The following is a 27,110-nucleotide window of genomic DNA, read 5'->3' as shown; positions in this document are numbered from 1 at the left end:
GACCATCACCAAAGCTAAGATGACCAACTATGAAAACATTCCGCACAACAACATGTGACGTTGAAGGAGATAATCAACCAAAATAATGTTTGAACTTTGAAAGGTAACAATGTAAATATTATTTTCATATAGACGGTTATTTCAACAACAACAAAAAATAGGACACGGTCAAAGTTCCTGAAAAGTAACATAGGAACCATTTTAGTGGGAGTTGCTGTTTCCTAACCGGATCAGGAACATGGTTATCCAGGATAGATGGCGTCTTGCCGAGGCCGAGTTAGCAAAATGAGAGGTTTTGGTACATTTATCAGCAGAACACTGCTGTTCCTATTACTTCACTTTACTCTAGTGCAATGCGATATAACAGACGGCAATGCAGAGCACTTGAAGCGGGAGCATTCACTCATGAAACCGTACCAGGGTAAGTACGCTAACGGCATGTGAAATTAATAGCTAGCTAGCTAACTGTTATCTTGTTGTCAGTAACGTTAGCTGCTAGGAGCCAGTCATGCTACGCTGAACAAAAATATAAACGCATCATGTAAAGTGTTGGTTTCATGAGCTGAAATAAAAGATCCAAGAAATTATACATACGCACAAAAAGCTTATTTCCCCCCCAAAATTTTTTTCCACATTTGTTTACATCCCAGTTAGTGAGTATTTTTCCTTTGCCAAGATAATCCATCAACCTGACAGGTGTGGCATATCAAGAAGCTGATTAAATAGCATGATCATTACACAAATGCACCTTGTGCTGGGGACAATAAAAGGCCACTCTAAAGTGTGCCCTTTTGTCACAAAACACAATTCCACAGATGTCTCAAGTTTTGAGGGAGCGTGCAATTGCCATGCTGACTGCAGGAATGTCCACCAGAGCTGTTGCCAGAGATTTGAACGTTAATTTCTCTACCATAAGCCACTTCCAACATTGTTTTAGAGAATTTGGCAGTATGTCCAATCGGCCTCACAACCACAGACCACTTGCATGGCGTCCCGTGGGCGAGTGGTTTGCTGATGTCAATGTTGTGAATGGAGTGCCCCATGGTGGTGGTGGGGTTATGGTATGGGCAGGCAGGCAGGCATAAGCTACTGACAATGAACACAATTGCATTTTATTGATGGAAATTTGAATGCACAGAGATACCGTGACGAGATCCTGAGGTCTGTTGTTGTGCCATTCATCCGCCGCCAACACCTCATGTTTCAGCATGATAATGCACGGCCCCATGTTGCAAGGATCTGTACACGATTCCTTGAAGCTGAAAATGTCCCAGTTCTTCCATGGCCTGCGTACTGTACTGGAGTCATCACTTAGAAATGGACCAATAAAAGTACACTATATATACAAAAGTATGTGGACACCCCTTCAAATGAGTGGATTCGGCTATTTCAGCCACACCCGTTGCTGACAGGTGTATAAAATCGTTGCACACAGCCATGCAATCTCCATAGCCAAACATCGGCACTAGAATGGCCTTACTGAGCTCAGTGACTTTCAACGTGGCACCGTCATAGGATGCAACCTTTCCAACAAGTCACTTCGTCAAATTGACTGGCCTGAACAGAGCCCTGACCTTAACCCCATCAAACACCTTTGGGATGAATCGCCGACTGCGAGCCAGGCCTAATCGCCCAACATCAGTGCCCGACCTCACTAATGCTCTTGTGGCTGAATGGAAGCAAGTCCCCGCAGCAATGTTCCAACATCTAGTGGAAAGCCTTCCCAGAAGAGTGGAGGCTGTTATAGCAGCAAATGGGGGACCAACTCCATATTAATGGCCATGAGTTTGGAATGAGCTGTTCGACGAGGCGGTGTCAACATACTTTTGGTTATGTTGTGTATAGAGAGGGGTTCCTGCAGATGCAGGAATGCCCCCGAATTACGGGCTGCAGTTGCACTCTTCTCAGCTAGCCCCCCCTTTTTGCTGTTATGCCAATTGCCTAAATAATTTGTGGTTGTAATGCAAATTATGTAAGTCAAGTGTACAAGTTGAGCAGATACTTCAGCTAGCTAGCTAACGTTAGCTAGCTACTTTATTTTGTCTAGTTGGAACTCCTGAAAGTCATACCTACATTGTCTATTGTTTTGGAAGGTGTGGTGTAGCCAGAGGTGGACAGAGTTTTGAGGTCCAGTTCTGGGCTGGTGGTAGCCCTAGCCCTGGTCGTCACTAGTTACCACAGCCACAAAGTCAGAAGGCCTGCCTACTCTACCAATCAGATGAGGGAGTGTGATAACGCTGACCGGCTTGCTTGGGGCTGACGAGAGACATTTTATTTCATCTACTGAACCATCAATTATTTGTTTATTTATTAGTTATAGTAAAACCAACCGTTTATAAGTGCAATGTGTTAATCAGATTTCTTATTCAAACTCCGCTTGCTCGCTTATGTTTGACCTAACTCATAGTTACTTGTCTTAACCCAAAATAGGTTTACTCCAATATCTGCATTGTTTTTAAAATGGCATGTAGCCAAACAAATTGACTCATCTTGAGTTTAGATTTTTATTTTCATAATCCAAAGGTAAAACGTACACAGTGAGTTTCACAAATGTTCACAGAAATTTCTATTTTTTAGGCAGATTTTTTGGGGGGTGATTTAAGATAAACTTCAACCCTGTTACTTTATTTGGCACCTAGGCACTTACTTTAGTAGTTTTATTTAACTTAACATAGCCTTGCAGTCCACCTTTTTGGTATTTTGTACCAGTTTCCGTCTCTGTACAAAGGCATAGTCTTCAAGCTATGGAAGATGGGAAAACATTTTAATAATAATTTATTGGACTTACATGGCTCTTTTCTAGACACCCAAAGCTCTTTACAGTGTAAGGGGAAACTCACCACCCTAACCCCACTTACATACTCTTTATTTGTATTTAGTTTATTGGCCCATCCACCCCGCTCTTTGGAGGCCAAAGGTAACTTTGTTTTACATTTTAGTTTTTTACAGATATTTTGTGACATACATTATTCATACACTTGACATACATGGTACTTTTATAAACAGTATTACATGATAGGAATACAGTTTGACATGCACATGCAGTGACAAATATAAGCACCCATGGGATCTTTAGTGACCACAGAGTTGGGACACCTGTTTAAAGTCCCATCTTCCATTTTATTGCGGAACATTCCATTTGGTATTTTGGTATTTTATTAGGATCCCCATTAGCTGTTTGCGAAAGCAGCAGCTATTCTTCCTGGGGTCCACACAAAACATGAAACATGACATAATACAGAACATTAATAGACAAGAACAGCTCAAGGACAGAACTACATCAATTTAAAAACGTAGCCTACGTATCAATACATACACACAAACTAGGTCAAATAGGGGAGAGGCGTTGTGCCGTGAGGTGTTGCTTTATCCGTTTTTTGAGACAAGGTTTGCTGTTCATTTGAGAAATATGAGATGGAAGGGAGTTCCATGTAATAATGGCTCTATATAATACTGTACGCTTTCTTGAATTTGTTCTGGATTTGGGGACTGTGAAAAGACCCCTGGTGGCATGTCTGGTGGGGTAAGTGTGTGTGTCAGAGCTGTGTGTAAGTTGACTATGCAAACAATTTGGAATTTTCAACACAATGTTTCTTTTTAAAAACAAGAAGTGATGCAGTCAGTCTCTCCTCAACTCTTAGCCAATAGAGACTGGCATGCATAGTATTTATTTTAGCCCTCTGATTACAATGAAGAGCAAGGCGTGCCGCTCTGTTTTGGGCCAGCTGCAGCTTAACTAGGTCTTTCTTTGCAGCACTTGACCATATGACTGGACAATAATCAAGATAAGATCAAACTAGAGCCGGCAGGACTTGCTTTGTGGAGTGTGGTGTCAAAAAAGCAGAGCATTTCTTTATTACAGACAGACCTCTCCACATGTTTTTACAACCATTGAATCTATATGTTTTGACCATGACAGTTTACAATCTAAGGTAACACCAAATAATTTAGTCTCCTAAACTTGTTCAACAGCCACACCATTCATTACCAGATTCAGCTGAGGTCTAGAACTTGGGGAATGATTTGTACCAAATACAATGCTCTTAGTTTTAGAGATATTCAGGACCAGTTTATTACTGGCCACCCATTCCAAAACAGACTACAACTCTTTAAGGCTTTCAGTGACTTCATTAGCTGTGGTTGCTGATGCGTATATGGTTGAATCATCAGCATACATGGACACACATGCTTTGTTTAATGCCAGTGGCAGGTCATTGGTAAAAATAGAGGGCCTAGAGAGCTGCCCTGCAGTACACCACACTTTACTTGTTTCACATTAAAGAAGCTTCCATTCAAGAAAACCCTTTGAGTTCTATTAGCTAGATAGCTCTGAATCCACAATATGGCAGAGGTTGAAAAGCCATAACACACACGTTTTCACAACAACAGGTTATGGTCAATAATATCAAAGGCTGCAGTAAAATCTAACTGTACAGCAATCTTTTTATCAATTTATTTCCACCAATCATCAGACATTTGTGTCAGTGCAGTACATGTTGAGTGCCCTTCTCTATAAGCATGCTGAAACTCTGTTCTTCATTTGTTTACAGAGAAATACAATGCTATTTGGTCAAACAATTTTTTTCCAACAGTTTGCTAAGAGCTGGCAGCAAGCGATAGGTCTGCTGTTGAACCAATAAAGGCAGCTTTACCACTCTTGGGTCACGGAATGACTTTGGCTTCCCTCCAGGCCTGAGGACAAAGACTTTCCTCTAGGCTCAGATTAAGGATATGACAGATAGGAGTGGATATAGTCATCTACCATCCTCAGTAGCTTTCCATCTAAGTTGTCAATGCCAGAAGGTTTGCCATTATTGATCGATAACAATAATCTTTCCACCTCTCCCACACTAACTTTACAAAATTTAAACTTGCAATGCTTTTCTTTAATTATTTGTTTTTTTATGCATGAAAACAATGGCTCACTGTTCGTTGTTGGCATTTCCTGCCTAAGTTTGCCCACTTTGCCAATGAAATAATCATTAACTTAATTGGCAACATCAAATGGTTTTGTGATGAATAAGCCATCTGATTCAATGAAAGATGGAGTTGAATTTGACTTTCCGCCAATAATTTCATTTAAAGTACTAACCTTCTTTATATCATTGATCTTGGCTTCATAATACAGTTTCTTCTTTTTGTTGAGTTTAGTCACATCATTTCTCAATTTGCAGTAAATCAGCCAGACAGATGTGCAGCCAGACTTATTATCCACTCCTTTTGCCCCATCTCTTTCAACCATACAGTTTTTCAATTCCTCATCAATCCATTTAGCCTTAACAGTTCTAACAGTCAGTTTCTTAACAGGTGCATGTTTATCAATAATTGGAAGAAGCAATTTCATAAATTCATCAAGTGCAGCATCTGGATGCTCCTTATTAATCACATCAGACCAACAAATATTTTTAACGTCATCCACATAAGAGTCACAGCAAAATCTTTTGTATGATCTCTTGTACTCTATTTTAGGCCCAGCTTTTGGAACTTTGGCTTTCCTGGATATAGCCACTATATTGTGATCACTGCATCCAATGGGTACGGATACAGCTTTAGATCAAAGTTCTACACTATTAGTAAAAAGTGATCAATGCACGTTTGTAAACATCCTGGTGGGTTAATTTAGTAACCTGAACCAGATTACAGGCACTGGTTACAGTGAGCAGCTTCCTCTTGAGCAGACAGCTTGATGAAAACCAGTCAATATTTAGGTCCCCAAGAAAGTAGACCTCTCTGTTTACATCACATAAACTATCAAGCATTTCACACACATTATTTAGATACTGACTGTTAGCACTTGGTGGCCTATAACAACACCCCACAATAAAAGGCTTTAGATGTGCCAGGTGAACCTGCAACCACAACACTTCAATAACACTTGACATAAGATCTTCTCTAAGCATTGCAGGGATATGGCTCTGAATATGTAAAGCAACACCTCCCCCATAAGCATTCATGTATCTTCTATAGATGTTATATCCTTGTATTGCTACTGCTGTATCGTATCATCAAATGAATTATCTAAGTGAGTCACAGAAACCGCTAATATATGAATGTTCTCTGTCGTTAGCAAGTTACTGATTTCACTAACCTTATTTCTAAGGCTACATATATTAATATGGGCTATTTTCATCCCTTTCCTGGGTAGCTTATCAGAGAGAGACATAATATGGAAAAGAGCAAACCAAGCAAGATAAAAAAATATACCTTCAGCAGTCCATTAATCAGTTGGTGTGCTGTGGGGTTGATGCTACGAACCCATAGGCTTGGCTCTCATCCCTTCCAGGCTTTTGGGAGGGAGGGTGGACAATGAGCCTGTGATAGTGGATGTAAGCAATGTCCCCACGCGCTCCGGCAGCTTTCATGGCTGGGATAAGTTCTTTCCTCTTCTGGTGCACAGCTTCCGGATAGTCCTCGTTGAGGAAGATATATACGTTCCTCTCAAGTTCTTGGCTCTGTCCAGAACAGCTCCCTTGTCCTTGAACCTCAGGAACCTGAACGCTATTGACCTGGGCCTGTCACCTGGGCCGGTGGTGGGTTTTCCAGTTCGCGCTCCACCTCAATCTTCCTGTGGTCCATCTTCAATTTTTCAGAGATAATTTCCCTCACTTTGTCCTCAAGACTCTGTCCAGGTCTCATGGAGATTCTGCAATTCCACCCACAACAATGTTGTTCTGCCTTGATTGTCCCTCATTGTTATCATGGATTCCCATACAGAACTGATGTCCTCTTTCAATGACTTACAGATTGCTGTCATCTTGCCGTTCTCCTGTTTAAACTCATCGAGCTGACCCTGGGAGAACTGCAAACTGTTCTTCAGGTCCTGGACCTCTGCTCAGGTCGTCCATTCTTTTATTAGTTGACTCCACCAGTATTTGGACAAAACACTTGAAGCTAATTTCTTGTTGTTGTAACAACTGCTTGTAGAACTCTTTTTGATCGTTTAAAATATTATTCACCGGCCTCCAGAGTGGCGCAGCGGTCTAAGGCACTGCATCGCAGTGTTGCGGCGTCACTACAGCCTGGGGTTCGATCCCAGGCTGTGTCACAACCGGCCGTGACCGGGAGTCCCATAGGGCGGCGCACAATTGGCCCAGCGTCATCCGGGTTAGGGGAGGGTTTGGCCGGGGGGGGGGGGGCTTTACTTGGCTCATCGCGCTCTAGCGACTCCTTGTGGTGGGCCAGGCGCCTGCAGGCTGACTTTAGTCGTCAGTTGAACGGTGTTTCCTCCGACACAGCTGGTTCCGGGTTAAGCGAGCGGGTGTTAAGAAGCGCGTCTTGGCGGGTCATGTTTCGGAGGACGCATGACTCGAACTTCTCCTCTCCTGAGCCCGTTGGGGAGATGCAGTGATAAGACAAGATCATAAAAAGGGGATATATATATATATACGATTCTTCAACTGTGACAGAGCGACACGACTGTCCTCAACGGTACTCCCTCCGGCTTTGGTCTTTGTCAAGCCATCAAGAAAACCCTGCTAGCTTGATAGGCAGCTAGCTAATAGCTAGGCTAGCTGCTATGCCAAACAGCTCCTCAGACCCGGCCTTGGTCGGCAGGATCACTGGACAGATAGTAGCGGTCCCAGCAACTGATGTCTCGGGATCCAAACTCAAAAAGGTAGCTAGACATTCAAAACTTTCCAAGACAACAAACCGAGCTCTCCCTCGTTCCGCGTTTAACAGGAAGTGACGTTGTTAATTAGTACTTCAACATTTTATTAAAATGAAATGTAATGTTGTAAAAGTGTGTGTGGCATAAATGACTGTGATCTGTCTTTGTTCATTTCAGCAGCAGTCTTTCTTTCCCCTGGTGGCGTTCATACGTCTTTGTGCCCACAACTTGAAACGGAACGCCATTGAATGGGAGACTGCCAAAGCCTGTGCATTTGTTGCAGGTTAAGAATATGATTTTACTTTTAGTTTCCATACAAGCCTTTCATTCTAACAACGTTGCTCTGTCAAATAGAATACAGTCGTATGAAAAAGTTTGGGCACCCCTCTGAGGCTGCATAATAATTTGGGCACCCTTGTCATTCGGTTGATTTGAATACCTGTAACTACTTAGCACTGATTAATTGGAACACACAATCGGTTTGGTGAGCTCATTAAGCCTTGAACTTCATAGACAAGTGCATCCAATCATGAGAAAAGGTATTTAAGGTGGCCAATTGCAAGTTGTTGTTCTCTTTGACTCTCCTCTGAAGAGTGGCAACATGGGGGCCTCAAAACAACTCTCAAATGACCTGAAAACAAAGATTGTTCAACATTATGGTTTAGGGGAAGGCTACAAAAAGCTATTGCAGAGATGTAAGCTGTCAGTGTCCACTGTGAGGAACATAGTGAGGAAATGGAAGACCACAGGCACAGTTCTTGTTAAGGCCAGAAGTGGCAGGCCAAGTAAAATATCGGAGAGGCAAAGGCGAAGGATGGTGAGAACGGTCAAAAACAGCCCACAGACCACCTCCAAAGACCTACAACATCATCTTGCTGCAGATGGTGTCACTGTGCATCGTTCAACAATTCAGCGCACTTTGCACAAGGAGAAGCTGTACGGGAGAGTGATGCGGAAGAAGCCTTTTCTGCACACATGCCACAAACAGAGTCGCTTGAGGTATGCAAACGCACATTTGGACAAGCCAGCTTCATTTTGGAATAAGGTGCTGTGGACTGATGAAGCTAAGATTGAGTTATTTGGTTATAACAAGGGGCGTTATGCATGGCGGCAAAAGAACACAGCGTTCCAAGAAAAACACTTGCTACCCACAGTAAAATTTGGTGGGGGTTCCATCATGCTGTGGGGCTCTGTGGCCAGTGCCGGTACTGGGAATCTTGTTAAAGTTGAGGGTCGCATGGATTCCACTCAATATCAGCAGATTCTTGGGAATAATGTTGAAGAATCAGTCACAAAGTTGAAGTTACGCCGGGGCTGGATATTTCAACAAGACAACGACCCAAAACACTGCTCAAAATCTACCCGGGCATTTGTGCAGAGGAACAAGTACAATGTTCTGGAATGGCCATCCCAGTCCCCAGACCTGAATATCATTGAGAATCTGTGGGATGATTTGAAGCGGGCTGTCCATGCTCGGCAACCATCAAACCTAACTGAAGTGGAGATGTTTTGTAAGGAGGAATGGTCCAAAATACCTTCATCCAGAATCCAGACACTCATTAGAGGCTATCCGAAGCGTCTAGAGGCTGTTATTTTAGCAAAATAAGGCTCTACTAAATATTGATGTGATTTTTCTGTTGGGGTGCCCAAATTTATGCACCGGTCTAATTTCGTTTTGATGCATATTGCACATTTTCTGTTAATCCAATAAACCTCATTTCACTACTGAAATATTACTGTGTCCATCAGTTATTTGATAGATCAAAATGAAATTGCTGATCCAAACACCCAATTATTTATAAATGGAAATCATGGAAATTGTCAGGGGTGCCCAAACTTTTTCATACGACTAACTCTTCTGTGCTTGGAATGGAATCCCTTATGTTAGCTAGCTAGCTAGCTAGCTCATTTTAGATGAGATTAGCTAAAGTTAGCTACTAGTTATCTAAAAAAGAAAAGACAACTTACCCTTTAGCCCAAAACTTTTGTTATTTCTCAGTGTATTGAATTTTAGTGACGTTGCCAATTTTTGTTCACGACTATTTAGTTATTTGGTGCGCAAACTTGAACTTGAGATATGCCATTTAGAAAATGAGACTGGTAGGCGGGCCTTCTGACTTTGTGGCTGTGGTAACTAGTGACGACCCCAGCCCTTGATCAAATCAAATGTTATTTTACGTAGGGTTGGTGTTCCCACATGGCCATATCTCCATGTTACAGTACGTGTATTAGCTATCTAGCATGCTCGGAACACCTGTGTGTAACGGAAGAAGGCCGCCAGAAACGTGTTGTTAAAATACTGTCAGCTGCAACTGTGATTTTAAAGCCGGTTTAAAACTGTGAAAGTGGATATTTTGCATTTGTGAAATAATTTTGATGTGATATGAAAGTAAAGCGCTTTTATGTTTCTAGAACTACACTGCTCCAAAAAATAAAGGGAACACTTCAACAACACATCCTAGATCTGAAATGAATGAAATAATCTTATTAAATACTTTTTTTCTTTACATAGTTGAATGTGCTGACAACAAAATCACACAAAAATGATCAATGGAAATCAAATGTATCAACCCATGGAGGTCTGGATTTGGAGTCACCCTCAAAATTAAAGTGGAAAACCACACTACAGGCTGATCCAACTTTGATGTAATGTCCTTAAAACAAGTCAAAATGAGGCTCAGTAGTGTGTGTGTGGCCTCCACGTGCCTGTATGACCTCCCTACAACGCCTGGGCATGCTCTGATGAGGTGGCGGATGGTCTCCTGAGGGATCTCCTCCCAGACCTGGACTAAAGCATCCGCCAACTCCTGGACAGTCTGTGGTGCAACGTGGTGTTGGTGGATGGAGCGAGACATGATGTCCCAGATGTGCTCAATTGGATTCAGGTCTGGGGAACGGGCGGGCCAGTCCATAGCATCAATGCCTTCCTCTTGCAGGAACTGCTGACACACTCCAGCCACATGAGGTCTAGCATTGTCTGGCATTAGGAGGAACCCAGGGCCAACCGCACCAGCATATGGTCTCACAAGGGGTCTGAGGATCTCATCTCGGTACCTAATGGCAGTCAGGCTACCTCTGGCGAGCACATGGAGGGCTGTGCGGCCCCCCAAAGAAATGCCACCCCACACCATGACTGACCCACCGCCAAACCGGTCATGCTGGAGGATGTTGCAGGCAGCAGAACGTTCTCCACGGCGTCTCCAGACTCTGTCACGTCTGTCACATGTGCTCAGTGTGAACCTGCTTTCATCAGTGAAGAGCACAGGGCGCCAGTGGCGAATTTGCCAATCTTGGTGTTCTCTGGCAAATGCCAAACGTCCTGCACGGTGTTGGGCTGTAAGCACAACCCCCACCTGTGGACGTCGGGCCCTCATACCACCCTCATGGAGTCTGTTTCTGACCGTTTGAGCAGACACATGCACATTTGTGGCCTGCTGGAGGTCATTTTGCAGGGCTCTGGCAGTGCTCCTCCTTGCACAAAGGCGGAGGTAGCAGTCCTTCTGCTGGGTTGTTGCCCTCCTACGGCCTCCTCCACGTCTCCTGATGTACTGTCCTGTCTCCCGGTAGTGCCTCCATGCTCTGGACACTACGCTGACAGACACAGCAAACCTTCTTGCCACAGCTCGCATTGATGTGCCATCCTGGATGAGCTGCACTACATGAGCCACTTGTGTGGGTTGTAGACTCCGTCTCATGCTACCACTAGAGTGAAAGCACCGCCAGCATTCAAAAGTGACCAAAACATCAGACAGGAAGCATAGGAACTGAGAAGTGGTCTGTGGTCACCATCTGCAAAACCAGTCCTTTATTGGGGGTGTCTTGCTAATTGCCTATAATTTCCACCTGTTGTCTATTCCATTTGCACAACAGCATGTGACATTTATGGTCAGTGTTGCTTCCTAAGTGGACAGTTTGATTTCACAGAAGTGTGATTGACTTGGAGTTACATTGTGTTGTTTAAGTGTTCCCTTTATTTTTTTGAGCAGTGTATATCACAATTGAGAATTGATTCACGTTTAGATGGAGTGTTTGGCTGTTTTGGCTGCCAGAGCCGGTCTACCTCTGAAAATAACAAGTTCCTTGGACCGTAAGGAGTGATGGTAGGCTCCGTAAGAGTACATCTTGGGTCAGGCTTGGGGTAGCCGACTCAACTCAGTTCAGTCGGCTAGGCTAGGGGTTAACCTTATTCATGACTCCAATTCCATTGCAGTACATTGGCCGCTTGGGTACTCGAGAGCTGGGCTAGGGGTGGCAATGAGTAATTGATGCACAATGGAATTCTTCACATTGTTTCTCTCATGTCTCCCTGAAATCCTGCTTGACTCTTCACCAAAATGTTGTACAGGTGTTGGAAGCAGCCCATCCAGTCAGTGGGACTTCTGGGGGAGCACACTAGTCACCAGCTCGTATGTGCGTCTGACGCCTGATGAGAGAAGTAAACAGGGATCCATTTGGAACACGGTGGTGAGTAAGGAACTAGCTTCTATGAAATGCATTGTTAGACATTACAGACAGATACACAAACAATAGACTCCACTCCCAAATCCATTATAGCTTGATTGGAGAATATCTACATTTTGAACTGAATAGGTCCAATTGATGGTTAAATTGATGATCCGATGTCATTGTGCTTTCTCTGTGCAGCCTGTTTATCTGAAAGACTGGGAGATGCACGTGCAGTACAAGATTCACGGGTCGGGGAAGAAAGATCTCCATGGAGATGGCATCGCCATCTGGTACACTAAGGAGAGACTTCATCCAGGTAATGTATCATCTTGCCAAAATAACATCTTTGTCATAAATCACTTCTTTATTCCATTACAAAGCTTTGGCAATCAAATTAGTAGACTAGTCTATGTGATGTGGTAGCACTGGGTTGTATTTCCCGTAAGCACTTCAGGTCTCAGTCATGTGCTCATCATATCTCGCCTCTTTGCCTTCCATTCAGGCCCAATCTTTGGAAACCAAGATCATTTTGTTGGCCTGGCTTTATTTGTGGATACCTTCCGCAATGATCTCCTTGGGATGGATGTAAGTGCAGCGTCTGGCTGGTTGACTTGACGTGATTCTTCCCTTGCAGGGTCTGTGTTTGGCAGCAATGCTAAGTTCCACGGCCTCGCCCTTTTTATAGACACGTACCATAACGATGAGGCGGCTGACGTGAGTTGATGCAGCTACATTTATCATTATTCTGATGTGTTTCATGTCAATGTGATGGAAGGATTTTAATGTGATGGAAGGATTATAATGTTATGGAAGGATTTTAATGTGATGTATTTTCTTTTGAGTTTCTTTGTGTTCTTTTGTCATAGGAAGCTTTTGAGTTGCCTTTGTTGCTTTCTGAGAAGGACCTTTTTTGTAACACCATGAACATCACCTTTTAATATGCTGCATTCGGCTTATTACACATTTTGAATTACATGTACAAATATTTTTTGCATCACAGCGTAAGATGGATTGATTGGTAACTGAGTCAGGATGTCTATAACGAACATTTTCCAGTTTTCTGTCCTTACATCCCTTGTGTTCTCCACTAGCGGTCCTTCCCCTACATCTCTGCCATGGTGAATAATGGTTCTCTGCCCTATGACCATGGGAAGGATGGACGTAACTCTGAACTGGGAGGCTGCTCTTCTGAGATCAGGAACAAAGACCATGACACCTACCTGGCCATTCGCTACTCCAAGAGCAGGCTCACGGTAGGAATCCCTTTTTTTAAAATGATATAAATGACTCCAGTCCAGACATCTTGGACGGGTTTCCTAAACACAGATGAAGCTAACCCTAGTCCTGGATTAAAAGGCTTAATGGAGATGCTCCTTGGAGGATTCTCTTTGGTCCAGGACTATTCTTAGTCTTTGTCCGGGAAACTGGCCTCTTGTGTTTATGAAATGGATGAATTTCAATGTTATAGAGTACATGTTGTGTAATCGACGTGTTACATTTCTATTCAAATAATGGCAATTGCTGAATTGTACCATTCTGATCTCTACAGGTGATGATTGACATTGATGATAAGAATGAATGGAAAGAGTGCATTGACATCGGGGGTGTCCACCTCCCCACAGGGTACTACTTTGGGGCTTCTGCTGCTACAGGGGATCTCTCTGGTAGGTTGGGTCAGGTTGGAGCTTATGCTGCTAGAGGGGATCTCTGGTAGGTTGGGTCAGGTTGTAGAGACTGGTTCTTGCTAGAGGGGATCTCTGGTAGGTTGGGTCAGGTTGTAGAGACTGGTTCTTGCTAGAGGGGATCTCTGGTAGGTTGGGTCAGGTTGTAGAGACTGATTCTTGCTAGAGGGGATCTCTGGTAGGTTGGGTCAGGTTGTAGAGACTGATTCTTGCTAGAGGGGATCTCTGGTAGGTTGGGTCAGGTTGTAGAGACTGATTCTTGCTACAGGGGATCTCTGGTAGGTTGAGTCAGGTTGTCGAGACTGATTATTGCTACATGGGATCTCTGGTAGGTTGGGTCAGGGTGGATTAAATAGACTGATTATTTCAAGATGTAGATCTAATTATTTTTTTTAGGACTCGAACACAAATGTAAAAACTGCACACTGAGAACGATAATGACTGACCTTGATTCAATTCTTATTTTAAAAAATCTCACTGTGCAGAGGAGTACGTACAGATTGAACCAATTACTTCGTTTGTCGTTTCAGTCTGGCTTTGTCAGCATAAAATCACCATAGACTTCAGATTTACAACTAACACAACTTTTCTCCCGCGTTACAGATAACCATGACATCATCTCCATGAAGATGTACCAGCTGATGGTAGATCACACACCTGATGAGGACAGTATGGACTGGACCAAGATTGAGCCAAGCGTCAGCCTGCTGAAGTCCCCCAAAGGTTGGTCCATTTTATTTATTTTTGATAAAGAAAAAAAAAAACAATTTCCGTTCTTTTTACATTTACATTTACGTCATTTTAGCAGACGCTCTTATCCAGAGCGACTTACAGGAGCAATTAGGGTTAAGTGCCTTGCTTAAGGGCACATCGACAGATTTTTCACCTAGTCAGCTCGGGGATTAGAACCAGCGACCTTTCGGTTACTGGCACAACGCTCTTACCCACTAAGCTACTTGCCGCCTCTAATCAAATAGACAATAAAGATTGTATTCTATTTGACTACAGTCCGGTATGTCATCTTACTGTAGATAATGTACAGTTAGGTGAGTAGGCTTGTTAGAGTAAGAGTTAACCATGATCATTCTTCTTTCATTTTTCTCTTTCACAGACAATATTGATGATCCTACTGGTAACTTCCGAAGCACACCTCTTACTGGCTGGAAGGTCTTCCTGCTTCTGCTATGTGCTCTACTGGGAATTGTAGTTTGTGGTGTTGTAGGGGCTGTAGTCTTTCAGAAGCGCCAGGAAAGAAACAGGAGGTTTTACTAAGAGGAAAATCATATTTCTGTATGTGAGAGGTATTTGTGAAATTGACTGTTGCGAAGAATACAGATTCAACAACACATTAAACGTTAATTTTCTAAAGATTGTACAAATGTTTATATCTGCTGAAGCACTGTGACGATGACAGTCACTTATGGTATCGTTCCAATGTTTGTGAAATAACCATGACTAATGGTTACTACCACATGTATATGAGTGACCTTTTGATGGAGGCAGTTTGACATTTTTGTTTTTATTCACCCTTGTACAGTACAGGGGATAATTGTTGTTGATTTGGATCGATCTGTAAAACACTGATTAGTTAAATAACTTTCAAAGGAGATTTATTTTCACAAAACATTCTGTATAAGATGCTTAAAGATTTGTTTTCACCTCATTTAGCTTTTTGTACCATTGGGTTCTGATTGGGCTAGTTTAGACGGTTGAATTGGATTTTATTGACTTTTTACTTTTTAAACTCTGACTGCTCTTTACTTTTGGGTTCAATATGATTGCTGCACTTCTGATGCTGATATGCTAAGGCTTCTTTATCTGGCCTTTGCCATTTTCTCTCTCTCTGTGTGAAGTTTTCTTTGTTGACTTAGACAATAATATTTTGGGAGAACAACTACCATATCCACACCATCAGATGCCCTATATGAAGAATCATTTGGCTACTAATAATGCAGCGATCTATTATACCGACTACAGTTACATTTTAGGTTTTGACGTTATTATACCATGTGGGTGTTGGGAAGGATTTCAGGAACATTCTAATTTGGTAAGACCTACTGGATACATTACAAATCTCTACTGTGAGATAGCACCACCTTACTCATCTTGCATTAGATCGATGGGAATTGTGTTTCTGATAGTTCTGCAAAAGTGTTTATTTCCTTTTGAGGTGGCTGCTTATACACTGATTATTTGAGTGGAAATATCCCTTTACTGTGATTGAATGACTCAAACTGAACAAAGCCATTGTTTAGTTATGCTGTAAGACTCAATAAAACTGGTCTCCCCAAATGAGTAAAGTCAGTGTCTTCTAATGTGTAGTCCTAATGCTTCCATATCATTTGGTGTTTGTGTGACAGACAGTACACATGTTAGCCCTGGACTTCTTCCAGCAAAGCTCTACAACTGATTCAACTAATTGATGTCTAAATTGAAGACCATGATCAGTTAATTATTTTCATTCGTTTTGTTAAGTGTTGGGTTGAAACGAACCCCTGCATAGTTTATACCGGAAGAACATTACTTCGAACTACAACCAGAAGTCTAACTCGAGTGTTGATTGGACGATGGTAAGCGATAGGTTACGTGGCATTGGTGTCTGCGCAGACTCAGATCACAACATCCTTCGTCTATCACCGGCTGGAAGATGGTGGCTGTCAAAATGCAGTATTGTGTGCTGTCAGTTTTGCTTTTGAACGTTTATTACACCTTTGTCTCCTCGCTGTACTTTCACATCGGAGAAACTGAGAAGAAATGCTTCATAGAGGAAATTCCGGATGAAACGATGATCATCGGTCAGTATCTTGTGTCCATTGGGATTGCTATGCTATTTAGCCATGAGAAGTCAGCTAACAGCTAGCTAGCTTGCTAGCTCGTCAAACTAGCTTCCGAGTTCGAGTTAGCTAACATTTAGCCAACAATCTAGTTCGGTAGTTAGTTATCTAGCCAGCCAACATGAAACTTGTCTGTACAGGGGGCTGTAAACTTACTTTTCAGTTGACTTGTTGACATACTTGGCTAGCTAGCTACTCAAATTCATGAGCAGGCTAACCAGCTAGCCAACGTTAGCTATACAAATACAGTGTATTGGTCGCGTACACATATTTGCAGATGTTATCGCAGGTTCTGCGAAAAGCTTATTTTTCTAGCTCCAACAGTGCAGTAATACCGAACAGAACAAGCAGACACCTGTCATATTGATGTCCTCGGCGAGCTACAGCTATCATATTTGAAATATGTCACGCATGCTTTTGATACTTTCATAAATATAAACCATGTAACTACATCATATTTTACTGTCGTACCATCCATGTCCATATCCACTTCCTGTTAACATACTGTAGGTCCTGCACAGAAACAACCCTTGGCCCTAACAGTTTACCCCTCTAACTAGGCACTTGTAAGGATAGGACCGGTAGAAGCAATCATTGGCTGGCATGTGTAAACAATTGTATTTTCTATTTTTAGGAAACTATCGTACACAATTGTATGACAAGCAGAAAGAAGAGTACCTTCCTGCCACACAGGGTCTGGGGATGTTTGTTGAGGTGAAAGATCCTGATGAGAAGGTAGGATGTTACACACTGCAACTAGTATCATTCACTTCATATGGTATTCTTTGAGAGAAACCTGTGAGAATAATTATGACCAAAGCTGCATTGAAGTGAATAGTGATGATACTGAAAAGGTGTTGCTTCCCGTCTGGACTCTAGGTGATCCTGTCTCGTCAGTACGGCTCGGAGGGAAGATTCACCTTCACCTCTCACACCCCAGGAGAACATCAGATCTGCCTTCACTCCAATTCCTCCAAGTTCGCCCTCTTCGCAGGAGGAATGCTTGTAAGTACATTAGTGTGACAAATGGGGAAAAAAACTATTGCACTCACAATATGCATAGTTGATGGCAGGATGCAATGGGGGGAGGGGAGTCAAAAACAAGTAAAACCCACATTGATGCTCCTCTCAATTGCTGTGAACCACCCTTTGTTTTCTCAGAGAGTTCACCTGGACATCCAAGTGGGAGAGCACACCAATAACTATGCAGAGATTGCAGCCAAAGACAAGCTGACAGAGCTGCAGCTGAGAGTGAGACAGCTGGTGGAGCAGGTGGACCAGATCCAGAAGGAGCAGAACTATCAGAGGGTGAGTACATCAGCTGTCCTGCTGAGTAAAGCCCTGGACACACCGGTCAGCTGTCCTGCTGAGTAAAGCCCTGGACACACCGGTCAGCTGTCCTGCTGAGTAAAGCCCTGGACACACCGGTCAGCTGTCCTGTTGCGTAAAGCCCTGGACACACCGGTCAGCTGTCCTGTTGCGTAAAGCCCTGGACACACCGGTCAGCTGTCCTGTTGCGTAAAGCCCTGGACACACCGGTCAGCTGTCCTGCTGAGTAAAGCCCTGGACACACCGGTCAGCTGTCTTGTTGCGTAAAGCCCTGGACACGTCGGTAGTGTTTGCCGGCCGAGACTACTTAGCACCTCTGAACAGAGTGCCAGCTGTAATTTGCTAATCGATTCTAGATGTAGAAAAAGGCTAAAGTAATTGCAGTCAGACACCTGCTGACGGATGGTCCCTGAAACACACAGAGCGGAATGAACGCGAGACGAACTGCAGACCGCCATTGGTGCAACGTTTTCTCCTTAAAATATAATAGTCTGTTCAAGGCAAACTGAAGACATTTGCTAAATTTCCAAATCGACCTCTAGCCCCCCACACTCTAGCCACTCCTGTAGATCTGAGGGGATTGGATAGATATAAGCATGTGAGTAACAGCTTACTATAGTCTTCTGAATGGTTGGGTGGAAATATCACCATGTTGCCTCCACCTATCCAATCCTGTCAGATCTACTAGTGAGTAGGGGTCAAGTTGGAATTCAGAAATTGGTTGCATTGGCTTGTGTGCTACTATTTGTATTTTATAAAAGCTTTGCTCTGTCTCTTTCAGTACCGTGAGGAGCGCTTCAGGCAGACCAGTGAGAGCACCAACCAGAGGGTTCTGTGGTGGTCCATCGTTCAGACATTGATCCTGGTGGCCATTGGCTTCTGGCAGATGAGACACCTCAAGAGTTTCTTCGAGGCCAAGAAATTAGTGTAGACCTGCTCTCTCATTTTGTTGTTTATCTGAGTCCGGGTTGGGGATCAATTCGGTTTCAAATCAGTAAATTCAGGAAGTTAACTTTAACTCTATTCTTGAATTGAGAATTGCCCCATTGTTTTCTATGAGGCTTTTTTCATTCATCAATTTGAATTAACTTCCTGAATTGATAAGTGAATTGAACCCAACCCTGGTCTGAATGCAGTACTTAAACATCAGTCAGAATGCGAGTTTGCTCTCAGAAGTATGTGTGTAGACTGGTGAGGTTACCATCCTATCAGTGAAAACCACCCAATTATTTTTATTTTGAGAGGGCTCTGCTTTTGGATTTTTAAGACCCTTTTGTGACTTTGATATTCCCCATCCCTGTTTCTGTAAGATAACTCTGTCTGCAATTGGTTTTATTTATGATCCTCTACAGTATGCTATATGTTTTATTTTTGGCTGGGAAAAAATTGTCTTGTACTATTGATGATATCAAACATGGTTATGCTATTGATGATATCAAACATTGTTCTTCGAAGGTTAAAACCACCTTGACAACCCATAAGATATTTCTGTAGCACTTTTTGTGACTAGAATACCTGTCAGTCATATTACAGGCCACATCTCTTCTCTCAAAATAACAGGTGTGTTTTCAAACTGATTAGACAATGTTCTCACTCTACTTGCATCGTAATGGGGTTTTTGTTACTGGCCGAGAGAGATCATCTATTTTGGTTTAGAGCCATACAGCAGAAAATGTGATTTGATTTATGAAACTTATTTTTGGTAATGTGTGCGTACTAATCTTTACGTTTTGATTTAGCTTCAAATGAATGTACATTTCAACCCCTGATGTATTCAGTGTTGGTCGTGGTCTGTGTGTTTAGAAACAGAAAGACATCCAGAATATGCAGAATTTTAAAATGAAGATCTTGAAAATTGGGAACCTTCTCCTGTCTTGTTAACCAGTATCTGTATTCCCAAAGCACCTCGGAGTAGGCCTGCTGATCTAGTATCTGTTACCCCTTGTTAATAAAAGGCTACATTTATCCTAGATCAGCACATTTGGCTCTGAGACACTTTCTCAATACGGGCTCTGTCTGTGTTTTATTTAATGGTCAATTTATAAAGCTGGAAAGTGAGACAAGAAACATGACATTTTGGTTAAAGGGTGGTGCTAGAGTGTCTGTTGTTAATATGGTAGTTTTATGGAAAACAGTTGTGAAATACTAGCTATGCATTTGCTGAAGTACGAAATCAGTTCACACAGTTTCTCCCTAACTTGCTGAATACACTGCCAAAGATGTTCCCTTATCACAATCCATTGGCTTGAATGTGGTCAAGTGAACATTGGTTGTTTTTTCATCTGTACTGCAAATCTAAGTGAACCTAGAGAGATGCTGTTTTGGGGATCTATTTTGTCCATTTCCTTTCTGCAAATACTCAGGTAGAGTTTTGAAGACACAGATTTAATTCAATTAAATAAAGAACTGCTGTCCAGGTTAACAGTTTGCTCCAGTTCTCATCATGTACAAGGAGTTGATTCTTGGGTAAACATCCAAATCAAAATCAAATCAATTGTACACTTGGAAAGTACTTAGCCAGAAAGCAGTCCTTGCTTCTTGACATTCATAAAACAATTTGAACTATACTGGATCATTGTTGCAAAAAAAATATTTTTGTTCAGTTAATCCGTTTTTTGTGTGTTTCTCCTTAATATTCCCAAAACTGTTCCTTATTCAATTAGTTCATCATTGGCGGGTTTTTTTGCATTTATATGGTTAGATACAGTATCACAGATTTCGAGTATGATTTGAATCAATTGGGGATGGTTTGTTTTTGGTGGGGGGATGTTAAGTTTAGATTCTGTAAATGTAAAAACCTGTCTAAATTGCACTAAAAAATAAAGTTTTGTCACCTTTGGCTAGCCATCTTGAATTACTATTTTCCACCGACACTTTGCCAAACAAAAATATTAGATCAGACGTGGGTCCATCCCTAGGGAATGCATTCTATAGTTCCGCAAATGCATAGGAACGTTCAGTGCTTGATAACGTGTTTCCCCCGGAGCAATATCGTAGGCAGACTTTATTAAAACGGATGATCTTTTCTTGAGTAGAAGCTATTTAGCGAAATAACGAATTATGGCAATGTAACTTTCGTATGGTAGTGTGTGAAACACACTTAATTATTGAAACAAATTATATTTGTATAGTTTATGTTGCTAGACTTTTTTGTTTCCCGAAATCCACGCGTCTCATCACAGATAGAACAATATTTGGTCTCATTGTGCAGTAGGACATGGATAGGAACAACATTTCCCTTGCTCTGCCTTGTTGCTACGTGTACACCCGGGGCGTCTTCATTACGCCGATTCTGTTGCAAAACGTTTCTTAAACGAAATGAAACGAGGCGGGACCTACCTTAATTTGTTAAATAGAAACTCTCGTTTTAGTTGCAAACGTTTTGCAGCAGTTTGGACTAATGATTACACCCCTGCTAGACATCTAGCAGTGAGCATCAATGTTGCTCTGTTATTAGCCGGCGTCAAGCCAAAGCTTTGCCAAACATTGGCACGGCATTTCACGTTCAGTAACCAAAGGCGTAATGTGACATTTCCAGGAAGAATATGACAAGAACATCAGTTGGACATCAAAATAATCCGACTGCAAAGGAGAGAGCCGGGAAGAATGGAGAAGTTCGATTGTAGAATAACGACGACATTATCTGTTTCATGAGTAGCTACTGTCCAAATCTGGGGAATAGCAATACTGTATTTTTCTGTGCAATCCTCAAGCTGTTGTCCTTTGCAACTTCGAAAATGATGTATTCATCAAGAAGGAAACCAGTCCTCTATTTCAAAGAAGACAGAAGGTAAAACGTAACGGTAGTCGGTAGCCCTGATGTTCACAATGATCCTATCCTAGATTGATTAGTCTAGATGAGGGAACAGACCTATGCATTTCAAGACATTAGCAAGCTAGTAAATGTGTTTAATTTTGAACTACTAGCTAGGCCTATTTAATAATACCAATACACTACTACTGTAGATACACTAAAGCCTCTATCTCTGGCTCTTACATTGGGACACAAACCTAGCTCTCTAAAACGTTTAAGAATGCAGCTGGTGTAAATGGATTGCAGTCAGATGACTAAGCTTGTTCAAATATTTCACATAATTTCTTAGTATTGTACAACCTCAAAGAAATGAGAAACCAAAAGTACCTCGTCCAGAAGAGAGTAATCAGTGAGTAGTTGACTACAATAGAAGTGTGTTGTTCTCAGATTTTGTTGTGTGAAATAATGTTGGTGGATTGATTTTTGTTTGTTTGCTGGTAAAATTAATGATAGTATTTTAAGGCAGCCATTCCTTATAATCTAGACGTAGCCATTGCATACTGTGTGTATGGGTTTGGTTGTGCAAGCGTTTAGTGTACAATACTAATGCCTAACTGAGTTACTGCTACTAAAGCTCTCACTTTGACATGCATGACACTTGGTCAGTTTATGGTTAAGGTGTACAACATAACATTGATTGACTTCACTACATTGCTGAATATGAGACTTGCTATTACTTATACTTTCAGATTCTGGTCTGGGAAATGCACAGTCTACAAACTATTTGGTATGTGTATGGTGCTGGTACTGGTCTCCCTCCTATGGCTCCAACTCAGCTGTACAGGAGACATGAGCCGGGTTGTAGTGGATGACGGACGCCTCCCTCCTCAGCCCTGTCCGCTGGAGAGACAGGCATCTGCTGCGGACAACCCTTCCTGGGGTCCTCACAAGCTGGCCCTCCTGATACCGTTCAGGGAGAGGTTTGAGGAGCTGCTGGTGTTTGTCCCCTTCATGCACACCTTCTTAAACAACAAGAAAATACTGCATAAGATCTTCGTAATTAACCAGATGGATCACTATCGGTAAGTGATGCAAGACGTTATGTTGCCTTGTTAGTCATTAGGCCTACAACAGAAGTCCTGTTACTGTCTAATCCGAAGGCCACAACATATTATACTATGTTCTGTTCTATTCTGTTCTATTCTGTTCTGTTCTGTTCTATTATTCTATTCTGTTCTGTTCTATTCTGTTCTATTCTATTCTGTTATGTTCTGTTCTATTTCAGTCCAGTGGGTGTTGATGAATTCTGATTGGCACAGGGGAACTATAGTCTGGATGTGTGCCTAGTTGATTTGCGCCTTACCAAATAAATATTGTCTCCTACTGGAAGTAAATAATTAGTTCCATCCATATCTCACCACAGGTTCAACAGAGCCTCTCTCATTAACGTTGGTTACATGGAGAGTGGTAACGACACTGATTACATCGCCATGCACGATGTGGACTTGTTACCTCTGAATGAAGCGCTGGACTATGGATTCCCAGAGGAGGGCCCTTTCCACGTGGCCTCACCAGAACTACACCCCCTCTATCACTACAAGACATACGTGGGAGGAATCCTGCTGCTCACCAAACAGCATTATCACATGGTAGGTTAGCCTATTGTTAAGTTAATCATTCATTATCCATAATAATAATAATAAGACAGCATTTCAGAGCTCCAATACATTAAATTCATTATTTACCCATACACATATTCTAATCAAATTTGATTTGTCACGTGCCAAATACAACTGGTGTAGACTTTACCGTGAAATGCTTGCTTATGAGCTCTTCCCAACGATGCAGCGTTTAAAAATAGTAACACATGAGGAATAAAATAAAATACACAAGAATGGAGCTATATACAGGGAGTACCAGTACCAGATCAATGTGCAGGGTATTCGAGGTACAGTTGAAGTCGGAAGTTTACATACACCTTAGCCAAATACATTTAAACTCAGTTTTTCACAATTCCTGACATTTAATCCTAGTGCAAATTCCCTGTCTTAGGTCAGTTAGGATCACCACTTTATATTAAGAATGTGAAATGTCAGAATTATAGTAGAGAGAATGATTTATTTCAGCTTTTATTTCTTTCATCACATTCCCAGTGGATCAGAAGTTTACATACACTCAATTAGTATTTGGTAGCATTGCCTTTAAATTGTTTAACTTGGGTCAAACGTTTCGGGTAGCCTTCCACAAGCGTCCCACAATAAGTTGGGTGAATTTTGGCCCATTCCTCCTGACAGAGCTGGTGTAACTGAGTCAGGTTTGTAGGCCTCCTTGCTCTGACACGCTTTTTCAGTTCTGCCCACACATTTTCTATAGGATTGAGGTCAGGGCTTTGTGATGGCCACTCCAATACTTGTATTTTTATTTTACCTTTATTTAACTAGGCAAGTCAGTTAAGAACAAATTCTTATTTACAATGACGGCCTACACCTTGACTTTGTTGTCTTTAAGCCATTTTGCCACAACTTTGGAAGTATGCTTGGGGTCATTGTCCATTTGGAAGACCCATTTGCGACCAAGCTTTAACTTCCTGACTGATGTCTTGAGATGTTGCTTCAATATATCCACATCATTTTCCTTCCTCATGATGCCATCTATTTTGTGAAGTGCACCAGTCCCTCCTGCAGCAAAGCACCCCCACAGCATGATGCTGCCACCCCGTGCTTCACGGTTGGGATGGTGTTCTTCGGCATGCAAGCAACCCCCTTTTTCCTCCAAACATAACGATGGTCATTATGGCCAAACAGTTCTATTTTTGTTTCATCAGACCAGAGGACATTTCTCCAAAAAGTACGATCTTTGTACATGAAGGCAGGGTAAAGTGACTAGGCATCAGGATAGATAATAATAAGGTATTTGAGGTAGATATGTACATGAAGGCAGGGTAAAGTGACTAGCCATCAGGATAGATAATAATAATTGCACGATTGTTCATGGTGGTGGTATGCTGTTTTAACTGTCATGTTCTGTGTTCCGGAAGTGCTGTTTTAACTGTCATGTTCTGTGTTCCGGAAGTGCTGTTTTAACTGTCATGTTCTGTGTTCCGGAAGTGCTGTTTTAACTGTCATGTTCTGTGTTCTTGAAGTGCTGTTTTAACTGTCATGTTCTGTGTTCTTGAAGTGCTGTTTTAACTGTCATGTTCTGTGTTCCGGAAGTGCAACGGCATGTCCAACCGGTTCTGGGGGTGGGGGAGAGAGGACGATGAATTCTACAGGAGACTAAGAACTGCTGGATTACAGGTAAACCAGGACTGTCCTTGCGTGTCACAAAGCGACAGAGATAGCTAGGAAGTTTGGCTAATCCCTCAAGTTACTCCAAAATCATGACAAGCCAATGAATGATAAGCATTGGTATCTGACACATCTACCTACATATTAGAAAAACTCATAGTACGTTTGCATGTAGACCAGCAAAAAAAGCTGCTGCCAAGTCTCTAAATACTATTAATAATATAATCAATCTCTCATTTTCTGTTTGCCAGCTCTTCAGACCCAGTGGGATAAAAACAGGGTATGAAACCTTTCGCCACATCCATGACCCTGCCTGGAGGAAGAGAGACCAGAAGAGAGTGGCTGCACAGAAACAGGTAGAGATACATTCACTGGAAACTACTACCATGTTGTATTGTTATGTGTTGCATTCAGAGATAGACAGATACTGGATTAATCTCTTTGGTTGTATTTTTAATCACAGTACTGACATTATTGTATTCTCTCCTCGTTTTTGGAAGGAACAATTCAAGGTTGACCCCGAGGGCGGGCTGACTAACTTGCAGTACAAGGTGGAGTCGAGACACGAGCTGACTATTAGCGGAGCCCCTGTCACTGTCCTCAACACCAAACTGGAGTGTGACACGGACAAGACTCCCTGGTGTCTGCTGAACTAAGATGGCCCCCCATGATAGACCCATGCTGCCTCTCATCTGGGTTATGTTCATTCTCCTCCAAACAGAAGAAAACAAGACTAAAACAGGGAGGGACTACCTGAACTTCTCCAATGAGACACACTTGTTTTTGTGCGCCTTTTATGAACATGACCCAGGTGCTACAGAGGGCGATGTTTCCCCTGCTTGTGCTAGCCAGGACAGTTTCTGGTCCGGAAGACATGGCAAAAAAAATAAAATGTTTTTATTCATACAATTGACCCAGAGAAGAGGCTTTGGCCTTTGACCCCAGCAACGCCTTCCCTCATTGGAGAGATGGAATGTATTTATAATGAACTAGCTAAATTAAGTTATCCTTTAGAACTGCAGCGTAGCTGTCTGACTTGCGTTCAGAACTGTGAGTGACTGGATCTCATGCAGGGGCTTTAAACTATAGAAACTTTGCCAATATTGAGGATACATGAAAGGAAGGGTATACTGAAATAATAAGCAATGGCCTTTGTATCTGTTTATTTATTAATATTTACCCTTATTTTACCAGGTAAGTTGACTGAGAAAATATTCTCATTTACAGCAATGACCTGGGGAATAGTTACAGGGTGATGAATGAGCCAATTGGAAGCTGGGGATGATTAGGTGGCCATGATGGTATGAGGGCCAGATTGAGAATTTAGCCAGGACACCGGGGTTAACACCCCCACTCTTACGATAAGTGCCATGGGCTCTTTAGTGAACACAGAGAGTCAGGACACCTGTTTAACGTCCCATCCGAAAGACGGCACCCTACACAGGGCAATGTCCCCAATCACTGCCCTGGGGCATTGGGATATTTTTTTTAGACCAGAGGAAAGAGTGCCACCTACTGGCCCTCCAACACCACTTCCAGGAGCATCTGGTCTCCCATCCAGGGACCGACCAGGACCAACCCTGGCTAGCTTCAGAGGCCAGCCAGCAGTGGGACGCAGGGATTGTCTGCTGCTGGGTGTGATCCCAATGGACCATTTGCACTTTTCAGGAAATCCCTTCTCTGTCCTTCAATTTAAGTCTGCTATACTGTCTGTCTTAATGTATTATCATCAGAGTTAGTTTATAATGAAAGTTCTTTCTGACATTGTAATGCACTGCATTGGCATTTCCATGATCCATAGCGCTGTATTCTCATCCGGTATCCACTGTGACCCATCATGTGATCAACTAGTAGTGAGTTGAGTATCAGGGTACCATTTTGGGTTTGTTGTTGATGGTAAAACAGCTTTTAAGGTTTACAGTTGCGCTTTAGAATGTTTTCAGAGACCGACTAGACGTTATGAAAGTATGTTTGGGTAAATGATGCTGTGTTTACAACAGTGTGGCCATATACCATACTGCTGTAATGTATTTTTGAATGACTAGACAAGTCAATGGTACCGTACATGTATTTGTACAATATTCAGTATGTATATGAAGTTATGACTCAAAAACCTGGGGAAAACATGCATAGTCTTTTTCTCGTTATAAAGGTCTTCATTGTACATAA

At 42.2% G+C, this 27,110-nt stretch overlaps 3 protein-coding genes across 4 annotated transcripts; all 3 read left to right on the top strand.

The window, feature by feature from the left end:
* Positions 1–227: 227 nt before the first annotated feature.
* LOC311105205 (vesicular integral-membrane protein VIP36-like) lies at positions 228–16,037 on the top strand. 2 transcript variants are annotated; one of them, XM_084147267.1, is made up of 8 exons: positions 228–421; positions 11,955–12,073; positions 12,254–12,371; positions 12,690–12,769; positions 13,147–13,308; positions 13,605–13,719; positions 14,341–14,460; positions 14,849–16,037. In XM_084147267.1, exons 1-8 carry the CDS (start codon positions 256–258, stop codon positions 15,007–15,009), a joined length of 1,041 nt encoding a protein of 346 aa, XP_084003393.1. In that variant the 5' UTR covers positions 228–255; the 3' UTR covers positions 15,010–16,037. The 2 variants fall into 2 exon arrangements, with proteins under 2 accessions (XP_084003393.1, XP_084003392.1); XM_084147266.1 differs by lacking the exon at positions 12,690–12,769 and adding an exon at positions 12,558–12,640.
* Positions 16,038–16,354: 317 nt separating this feature from the next.
* On the top strand, positions 16,355–20,739 carry LOC311105209 (transmembrane emp24 domain-containing protein 9-like). Its single transcript, XM_084147271.1, has 5 exons — positions 16,355–16,532; positions 17,206–17,306; positions 17,451–17,576; positions 17,733–17,879; positions 18,682–20,739. The coding sequence occupies exons 1-5, from the start codon at positions 16,385–16,387 to the stop codon at positions 18,829–18,831; spliced, it is 672 nt and encodes a 223-aa protein (XP_084003397.1). The 5' UTR covers positions 16,355–16,384; the 3' UTR covers positions 18,832–20,739.
* Positions 20,740–20,893: 154 nt separating this feature from the next.
* LOC311105197 (beta-1,4-galactosyltransferase 7-like) lies at positions 20,894–27,110 on the top strand. Its single transcript, XM_084147252.1, has 6 exons — positions 20,894–21,690; positions 22,404–22,736; positions 23,078–23,303; positions 24,867–24,950; positions 25,193–25,297; positions 25,442–27,110. Exons 1-6 carry the CDS (start codon positions 21,551–21,553, stop codon positions 25,595–25,597), a joined length of 1,044 nt encoding a protein of 347 aa, XP_084003378.1. The 5' UTR covers positions 20,894–21,550; the 3' UTR covers positions 25,598–27,110.

Source organism: Coregonus lavaretus (assembly GCF_964263955.1).
Source record: "Coregonus lavaretus genome assembly, chromosome: 29".
NCBI lineage: Eukaryota > Metazoa > Chordata > Actinopteri > Salmoniformes > Salmonidae > Coregonus > Coregonus lavaretus.
This window is presented reverse-complemented; position numbering and strand designations above follow the sequence as displayed.